We start from the raw sequence: 10,000 nt of genomic DNA, 5'->3' as shown, positions 1-10,000 counted from the left end.
CAATCGGCCTGATCTTCGGCTTAACGAAAGCAGATATAGTGTTAAATGAAAACGGATACGAAGGAGTGGTCGTCGCCATAGGCAAGGGTGTTCCAGAAAATCCCACAATTATAGAAAACATCAAGGTAAGTCTTTCAAAATAACTGACTAATATGAAGTCCAATGAATCCCCTCCAGTTACAAATACAATATCAAATCATTACAATTGCGATGAATAATTCCTCTCCTATAAAAATAACTCTCAACGATCGTTAACATCAAGTTAATTAATTCGAACGAAGAGGAAACAGATGACTCACATAACACGACCAGACTCACACCACCTTCGTGACATTAGATAAATCACACGATTATCATCAAGTTAATCTTCGGTACATTAATATATTTATGAGAATGAAGGCGGGGCGCGGAGCTACTGTCTGTCTAGTAGTGGGCGAAGGAGGAGAGGAAGGTAGGGGTATGGGGGAGGGGGAGGGGGAGGGGGAGGAAGGTAGGAAGGTAGGGGGGGGAGGAAGGCAGGGGTATGGGGGAGGAGGAGGGGGAGGGGGAGGAGGAGAGGAAGGCAGGGGTATGAGGGAGGGGGTATGGGGGAGAAGAGGAAGGGAGTTGTATGAGGTATGGGGGAGGGGGAGGGGGAGGGGGAGAGGAAGGTAGGGGTTTGGGGGAGGGGGAGGAGGAGAAGATGGCAGGGATATGGGGGAGGAGGAGGGGGAGGGGGAGGAGGAGAGGAGGGCAGGGGTATGGGGGAAGGGGAGGGGGGGAGGAGGAGAGGAAGGTAGGGGTATGGGGGAGGGGAAGGGGGAGGGGGAGGAGGAGAGGAAGGTAGGGGTATGGGGGAGGGGGATGAGGAGAGGAAGGCAGGGGTATGGGGGAGGGGGAGGGGGAGGAGGAGAGGAAGGCAGGGATATGGGGGAGGGAGAAGGGGATGGGGAGAAGAAGGCAGGGGTATGGGGGAGGGGGAGGGGGATGAGGAGAGGAAGGCAGGGGTATGGGGGAGGGGGAGGGGGATAAGGAGAGGAAGGCAGGGGTATGGGGGAGGGGGAGGAGCAGGGTAGAGAGGGTTATGCATGAGGAGGCGAAAGGGTTAAGAGATTTCGAGACGTCCTGTAATTCGTCCAGCTGAGAGGGATTTCGTCTGACACGTGCGGTCGACATTAGTCTGTTTGTAAGGGTGTTGTTTGCGACATTTTTTCTTGGTCATTTACGTCCACGCAACCACAATTTTATTCTCGCAGCATTTGCATCTACTCGTCTCTTGCTGTTTGTCTGTCTGTCTTTCTTTCATTCTGTCTGTCTGTTTCTGCCTCTCTCTATTCTCTCTCTTTCTTTTTTCTTTTTTTCTGTCTCTATCTTTCTCTCTGTCTGTCAGTCTGTCTCTTTCTCTGTTTGTCTGTGTGTGTGTGTGTGTGTCTGTCAGTCTGTCTGTCAGTCTGTCTGTCTGTCTGTCTGTCTCTCTCTCTCTCTCTCTCTTCCTTCTTTCCTCCTCCCTCCCTTTCTTTCACTCTCTCCTTCACCTCCCCCCTCCCTCTCTCTCTCCCTCTCCCTCCCTCCCTCCATCCATCCATCTCTCTCTCTCTCTCTCTCTCTCTCTCTCTCCCTCTCTCCCTCTCTCTCTCTCTCCCTCCCTCCCTCCCTCTCTCTCTCTCTCTCTCTCTCTCTCTCTCTCTCTCTCTCTCTCTCTCTCTCTCTCTCTCTCTCTCTCTCTCTCTCTCTCTCTCTCTCCCCCCCCCCCCCTCTCTCTCTCTCTCTCTCTCTCTCTCTCTCTCTCTCTCTCTCTCTCTCTCTCTCTCTCTCTCTCTCTCTCTCTCTCTCTCTCCCCCCCCCTCTCTCTCTCTCTCTCTCTCTCTCTCTCTCTCTCTCTCTCTCTCTCCCACTCCCTCCCTCCCTCCATCCCTCTTTCTCTCACTCTCTCTACCCCCTCCCTCGCCCCCTTCTCTCTCATTCACCCTTTCTCACCAAGAAAGGCAAAGGGCTACAACAAAACCTCTCTCAGACTCCGTGTTTCTCAGAATCTCACTACAATACGCAAAATAGGAGCTAAAGCCAAGGATCTCACATAGGAAATACTGCACGGAGTGTGATGACGTCACCATTACGTCACAGCATAGAGTGACGTCTAGGGACATCTGGCCCGAATGTGACAACGACCCACGTCTGTTCCGTTCGTGTGTGTGTGTGTGTGCGTTTGTGTGCGTTTTTGTGTGTGGGTGTGGATGTGGATGTAATTGTGTGTGTGTGTGTGTGTCACCGTGCGCGTGCGAGTCTGGTAATTAGAGAGTTATTTATAATACCCGTTCATTGTGTGCTTTCTTAAGTATGTGTGTTGCCACAGTGTGTTTTTTAGTATATCATTATATTGTTGTAATGCTCGCCATGGCAAACATTCATGTGTTTAGATGCGAGTGTATATAGATGGTTAATTAATGATAATAATGTGTGTATATTAAATAAGTGTTATTATGTCTAATATGTTAGTGAAATATAATGCAGGTATATGGAGAATATTTAGACTTTTGTCTAATTTCGTTTTACATCATTTTACTAAACTCTGTGATATTTCATCGTAATTTGTATAATCTATGTGATTTTATTTTATTTTATTTATTTTTATCCTGTTGTGGTTAGTTGTTTTTGTTCTTGGATTAATTATTTTAAAGCGAACATTTAGAATTGTATAATTAATGAAAAAGCGGTATGATATATAAGATTATGATAATGATACTGGTAATAGTAATAACATTATGATAAGGATAATAATAACAATATAGTTGATAATAATGAAGGTGGTATTGGTAAAAATAGGGAAAATGGTAGTAATAACAAATTAAATTTGAATGATAAAAACTGATAGTATGTGATAATGATTACATATAATGATAAATAGACATATAGTATAAAAAATATATATATAATTACGATTATGATCAAACAATGACAAGGAGAAAAAATAAGGAAAATGAGGGAAAAGAATGAAGGAAGGAGCAGCAAAGTGAAAATTAGAAGAGAAATAAAGAGATAGATAGAGAGACAGACAGAGAGAGCGAGAGAAAGAGAGAATGTGTGAGTCAGTAAGTGAGTGAGTAAGTGAGTGAGTGAGAGTGAATGAATGAGTGAATGAGTGTGCGAAAGAAAGAGAAAGGGAGAGAGGGAGAGAGGGAGAAAGGGAGAGAGAGAGAGAGAGAGAGAGAGAGAGAGAGAGAGAGAGAGAGAGAGAGAGAGACAGAGACAGAGACAGAGACAGAGACAGAGACAGAGACAGAGACAGAGACAGAGACAGAGACAGAGACAGAGACAGAGACAGAGACAGAGACAGAGACAGAGACAGAGACAGAGACAGAGACAGAGACAGAGACAGAGACAGAGACAGAGACAGAGACAGAGACAGAGACAGAGACAGAGACAGAGATAGAGACAGAAACAGACAGACAGAGAAAGAGAGACAGAAACAGAGACAGAGACAGAGACAGAAACAGACAGACAGAGAGACAGACAGAGAGACAGACAGAGATAGAGGTAGAGAGAGACAGTGAGACACAGAGAGAGAGAGAGAGAGATCCTGTACCGAGCAGTAAGATAAATGGAATTGTGACTCTAAAAAGACACTAACTCCTTCTCCTTATTAACCAGACTCTCTGGGTACGGTTATGGTAAGGGAAAGGGGGGGGAGCAGGGGAATAAAGAGGGAGGGAGGGGTGGGGAGGAGGGGGAAGGGAAAGAAGGAGGGGAATAGGGAGGGAGGGAGGGTAGGGGAGGAGAGGAAGGGAAAGGAAGGAAGGGAGGGTAGAAAAGAATGGGGAGAGGGAAGGAGGATAGGAGGGGAGGAGGAAGGGGGAAAGGAGGGCAGGGCGAACTTACAGAGTAGAAGCGAAAAAGAAAGCGAGGAAGGGAGGGCAAAAAGGGAGAAGGGAAGAAGGCAGAGAGAAAATAGTAAAGGGAGAAAGGGAGGGAAAGAATGATAGGGAGAAAGGACGGAAAGAGAACGAAGGGAGGGCGAGAAGAAGAGCCGGAACAATAACAGAGAGACAGAAAGAAAGAAAGAAAATACACGCAAAGATAACACAAAAAACAATAACAAAACAAAGAAAAAACTAAATAGAAAAGAGACATATAACGCCGGAAAAACAAAAACAACAAAAAACAAAAACAAAATATGAATGAAAAGAAGAAACGAGAGGAATTGAAACATTCACACGAGTAATTTTCACAGACTCATGCAATAAAATAAAAGAGAAAAAAAGAAAACAAACAAACAAAAAAGTAACAGCAGAAAAAAATGGTGAATAATGAAAAAAACACACAAGTAGGAACAAGAAAAAAATAAGATAAAAGAAAGAAAAACGAGAAAACGGGAGAGAGAGAGAGAGAGAGAGAGAGAGAGAGAGAGAGAGAGAGAGAGTGAGAGTGAGAGTGAGAGAGAGAGAGAGAGAGAGAGAGAGTGAGAGAGAGTGAGAGTGAGAGTGAGAGTGAGAGTGAGAGTGAGAGTGAGAGAGAGTGAGAGTGAGAGTGAGAGTGAGAGTGAGAGTGAGAGTGAGAGTGAGAGTGAGAGTGAGAGTGAGAGTGAGAGTGAGAGTGAGAGTGAGAGTGAGAGTAAGAGTGAGAGTGAGAGAGAGAGAGAGAGAGAGAGAGAGAGAGAGATTATTATTACATATTACGATAATACTGATGACACTCATATATTTTTGTAACAATTATGTCTCTTATGTCGGATGTTTTCATTACCAGCATCATCATAATTCATCCGTAATTCATTCATTCATGAAGTATACTTAAATAATAGGTATTTATGCATAAGTTTTGTTGCATTTGCTCTATGGTCTCCTGTCTGTATGCAAGTATTCCTACATATCAAGTTAAGATGTCCTGGTCTTCATTTTATCAAGTAAATATGCATGCAAAGGGAAATACGAATGAAAAAGAGTAGAAAAAGTGTTAGTTAATAAAAAAATATTTAAACTTGAAATATTGAAGTCTTCTGGACACAAATTAAGACAAAGCAGAATATTTTTTTCAAGTTTTGAAAATTCTGAACCAACATAGCAAGTTTCTTACTAAAAGTTTCGATAAATACTGAGCCACCAAAAGAAAAAAAAAAAAATAAAAGAAAAAATAAAAGAAAAGAAAAACGGGAAAATATCGTAGTATATATGTAGTACGAGGGTGTCAGTTGCAATTATGTTGATTCAACAGTTTTCAAACCAATAAGCATTATTACCAGAATAACGCTCACTTCCTGACACAGTTGCGCAAAAAAAAAAAAAAAAAAAAAAAATTAGGACAGAAGATTTAGTATCATTCGAGTGCATTATTCTATAACTTTCTTACTAAATCCCCGAATGTTAAAATCGCAAAAAAAAAAAAAAAAAAAAAAAAAACACGCCTTTCCTCTATGACTAAGAAATCTTATTGGTTCGTTTACAATAAAAAGCAAACCGAGTGTGCATCAATATATATAATCTAAATTGTTATTATGTATGTTTTAAAGAGGAGGAACATCATATTTAAATAATCTTAATGCATTTGTACATTGGAAAAGGTATTCAAGAAGGGTAAACACTGCCGAAGTCATGTTAACGAGTACAGTTAATCAGTCACCAACTCTGATTCTCGGATGTTATCTTGTTTGTAATCAACTAATGGAAAACATCAAACAGCTGTTTCTAAGTATTTCTCATTTCATAATTTTCATTATTTTTTTTTGCTAATATCGTTTTTGGATGCAACCTATCCAGTGTTACTTTTGTTTCATTACAAATATGAATTCGACAAATATGACATCAAGCATTTAAATGGGCAGTTGAATTAATAATCTGGCGTCAACATCTACCAAATGACATTTCCTCCTCCTCCTCAGAAAATGTTCGAAGACGGGTCTAAGGTGCTCTTCGAAGCGACAAGGAACCGCGCTTTCTTCAAGGAAGTGACCATTGTTGTACCTCCGTCGTGGGAGAAGCGAGAGGAGTATGTGGTACGTACCGTCGGCTTTGATTTTGGTTTGTTAGTTTGTTCTCTTTGATGTTTTTGATGTTTAGAGGATTTTTTTTTTTTGTCTCAATCTGTCGAAATTTTGATTGATCTATATGTTACATATGGTAATAGTATTTGACTAGTCTCTGATATAGGTACATTAACTGGTTAATGTGAATTCTTAAAAAAAAAAAAAAAATGTTTCATAAGCTATCATAGTGTTTTAAATTTTTTGGAAGAATTGATTTTTTTTTTTACTTTCTTAGAACCGATACAAATAGTCTAATCATTACAATATCTCATTTATTATTATTACTGTGAAAATAAGACTTAGACACCACACAATATTCTTATGGCTAAATCAAATAAAAAAATCACAGGGCTGCATTTAATATTATTCTTATTGTCATTCGAAAACTAACAGGAATTCCGAGCTCCTTATCCTACCACCGCGAATAATCTTTTTACATACAACAGCAATATAAGTATTCAAAATAAATAAATTCCTATACATATATAACGTAAAGACAACCCTAGTCAAAAAAAAAACAAAAAAAAACTGAAGACTTAGCACGGCGTATACTTCTTCTTCTTCTTCTTTTTTCTCTTTTTTTTCTTTTGCTAAGAGACAGGAAACGCAAATTCATCTAGTTATTTGATGTTTCTCCTCACGTAACTGCCGACGCCTTTGAGATCCTGCCGCCACTCTCTTGGAAAAACAAAGCTGTCTCATTGAGGATTTTTTTTTTTTAGGGGGGGGGGCGGCGAAGTGCGTGCGGACGAATATTGCTCAAAGGGGAGCGAGAGGGAGGGAGGGAGGGAGGGAGGGGAGGGAGGGAGGGAGGGAGGGAGGGAGGGAGGGAGGGAGGGAGGGTGAAGGAGGGAGGGAGGGAGGGAGGGAGGGAGGGAGGGAGGGAGGGAGGGAGGGAAGGGGGGAGAGGGAGAGAGGGAGGGAGGGAGGGAGGGAGAGAGGGAGGGAGGGAGGGAGGGAGGGAGGGAGGAGGGTGGGAGAGAGGGAGGGAGGGAGAGAGAGAGAGAGAGAGAGAGAGAGAGAGAGAGAGAGAGAGAGAAAGAGAGAGAGAGAGAGAGATTATCTCGTGCTTTCGTATAGCTTGGTGTTTACTTTTACTTATAATTAGAAATTCCTATAATTACATCGGATTTTTTTTTTCGAGAAGCCGTTACACAACAGAATATTACTCCGTTTCAAAGAATATCCCCCCCAAGGACAGCATTCTCAATGAAATAACCATCTACGGATATCCTGTACCCCCCCCCCAAAAAAAAAAAAAAAAAAAAAAAGAAAGAAAGGAAAAAAAAAAAAAAACTTATCTTGGAAGGACAGGATACACTTACGACACCTTTGCTTTTTCTTCTTGAAACATTTTGAGAGGAAGGACATCCGTGGGTAGGCTGAAGGCAAGGGCATGCAGGCTCGTGCTTGCCCCATTACGTAAGAGTAGGTTGTGAAATGTTTTTGTGTTGGAGAGATTGGCTATTATCATATAGGAGAGATATAGAGGAGATAGATAGAGAGGAGAGAGAGAGAGAGAGGGAGAAGGAGACAGATAGAAAGGAGACGGAGAGAAAGAAGGGAATGGAGAGGGAGGAGAAAGAGAGAGAGAGAAGGAGAAAGAAAGAGGGAAAAAGGTGAAAGAGAAAGAGAGGGAGAGAGGGAGAGAGGGAGAGAGGGAGAGAGGGAGAGAGGGAGAGAGGGAGAGAGGGAGAGAGGGAGAGAGAGAGAGAGAGAGAGAGAGAGAGAGAGAGAGAAGGAGAGAGAGAGAGAGAGAGAGAGGAGGAGAGAGAGAGAGAGAGAGAGAGAGAGAGAGGGGGCGAGGAGAGAGAGCGAGAGAGCGAGAGAGCGAGAGAGCGAGAGAGCGAGAGAGCGAGAGAGAGAGAGAGAGAGAGAGAGAGAGAGTAAGAGAGAAAGAGAGAGAGAGAGAGAGAGAGAGAGAGAGAGAGAGAGAGAGAGAGAGAGAGAGAGAGAGAGAGAGAGAGAGAGAGAGAGAGAGAGAGAGAGAGAGAGAGAGAGAGAGAAAGAGAGAGATGAAACAGAAGCAGAGAACAGGGAGAATCCGAGATCGGGACACATCGAGAATAAAGAGTAATCAACACTAAGGAGAGGGCGCGAGGAAGACAGCAACAGATGGCGCTTAAAAAAGTCCGGAAGTGAGGAAATAATGAGGTCAAATGAGTGCTCATCAACTTCCCTAGAAGAGCGACTGTTAATCGTTTTTTTCCATCCTCTTTTCTCTAAATGAAATAGATTAGAATGACTGATAATTAAACGAATAGTTGAATCAGTTCTATAGGGAATGGCAGAGCCAGTAGGAATGAATTAAAATTATTATTTTTTGGAATTAGAGAGAATGACGTAATTTTTATTTATTTCCAAGGTCTTGACTAAGTTGCTATGCTTTTACGAGAAGGGAGACTTATCTATGTCAGCGTGAACATAACAAACGTACGATAAGGGAGGCGTACTGCGCAATATTAGATACTGTGCATTGAGTAAACACTATTTATCTAACTTTTTTTCTCTCCACTTTTTTCCCTTCTTCTCCTTTCTCCTCGTCCCTCTCCGTGACTCCTTCTCCATCACCTCATATCCCCTTTTTTCCCTCCCTTTCCTCATCATCTATTACCCCTTTGCCACTCTCCTCATTTCTCCCCGTCTCCCCTCACCTCCTTCTCCACCCTTCCCCTCCCGTACTTTCCCCCCGTCTCCTCTTGCTTCCTTATCTCCCCTACCCCCTTCTCCTTCCCCCCTTTCCCCCATCACCTCCTACCCCTCTCCCCCATCACCTCACCTCCTACCCCTCCTCCTTCTCCTATCCCCCATCACCTCACCTCCTACCCCTCTCCCCCATCTCCTATCCTCCTACCCCTCCTCCATCTTCTATCCTACAGTCTACGAACATATCCGGATGGCTCCCCACGGCTGCCATAAGGGTGGATCTCCCTCACCCTGAACACGGGGACTTCCCATACACACTGCAGCTGGGCGGGTGTGGCGAACCGGGAGCATATATCCACCTGACGCCCACTTACACGGTGCATATGTACAAGGACCTGCTCGCCACTTTCGGATCGCCAGGTGAGTGGAGGGGGGGGGGGGGGGTTAATGAGGTTTGGGGTTGGAAGGGGAGGGAGGGGTAAGGGTAAGGCAGGGAGAGGGATGGGTGGGGAAGGGTACATTAAGGGGAGTGGGAGCTCTGGGGAAGTGAGGGAGGGAGGAAGTGGGAATGGGGGAGAGGGAAAGGGGGGAAGGAAAGGAGGGGAGGGTGTGGGAAGGGAATGGGAGTGGGGAGGGGAAGGGTAGATAGGTAGGGCGATAAGGTATTGGAAGGGGAGGGAGGGGTAAGGGTAAGGCAGGGATGGGTGGGGAAGGGTACATTAGGGGGAGTGGGAACTCTGGGGAGGCGAGGGAGGGAGGAAGTGGGAATGGGGGAGAGGGAAAGGGGGGAAGGAAAGGAGGGGAGGGTGTGGGAGTGGGGAGGGGAAGGGTAGGGAGGGGGGGCGATAAGGGGTTAGGGGAGGGTATGTGTGTATGTATGTATTAACTGTCTATTGATGTATTTATGTGTATCATTTATGCAATAGTGGAATGTAATTTCGAATTATTAATTTATCTTTCATTCTCCCTCATTTTCCTCTTTCTTGTATATCTATCCTCTTCTTCCACCTCCCCCCTTTTTCCATCTCCTCTTCCACCCCCTTTCATCCTCCACCTCCCTCCTTTTCTTCCTCCCCCTACCCCTTCCTCCTCCTCTCCCCCACACCCCCTTCCTTCTCCTCTCCCCCACACCCCCTTCCTCAACCTCCCCCACACCCTTTCCTCCTCCTCTCCCCCACTCCCCTCTTCCACCTCCTCTTCCTCCCCCACATCCCCTTCCTTCTCCTCTCCACCACACCCCTTTCCTTCTCCTCTTCTACCTCCCCCCCTACCCCTTCCTCCTCCTCTCCCCACACCCCCTTCCTTCCTCCTCTTTCCCACACCCCCTTTCTTCCTCCTCCTCTCCCCCACACCCCTTTC

The 10,000-nt window shown here is 44.5% G+C and overlaps 1 protein-coding gene across 2 annotated transcripts in view; it reads left to right on the top strand.

Moving 5' to 3' along the window:
- Nucleotides 1–10,000, top strand: part of LOC122248510 (calcium-activated chloride channel regulator 1) — a 40,841-nt gene that overhangs the window by 478 nt on the left and 30,363 nt on the right. For both annotated transcript variants that reach the window (XM_086532396.1, XM_043008563.2), the window contains exons 1-3: nt 1–125; nt 5,852–5,965; nt 8,875–9,061. The exon at nt 1–125 is cut by the window's left edge. In XM_086532396.1, coding sequence (XP_086388522.1) covers nt 1–125; nt 5,852–5,965; nt 8,875–9,061 — 426 coding nt within the window. The remainder of the gene's footprint in view (nt 126–5,851; nt 5,966–8,874; nt 9,062–10,000) is intronic.

The sequence above is a fragment of the Penaeus japonicus genome, unplaced genomic scaffold (genome assembly GCF_977035675.1).
Source record: "Penaeus japonicus unplaced genomic scaffold, GWHDUDI00000001_assembly GWHDUDI00000037, whole genome shotgun sequence".
NCBI classification, from domain to species: Eukaryota; Metazoa; Arthropoda; class Malacostraca; order Decapoda; family Penaeidae; genus Penaeus; species Penaeus japonicus.
The sequence above is the reverse complement of the archived record's forward strand: the minus strand, read 5'-3'. Positions and strand labels throughout refer to the sequence as shown.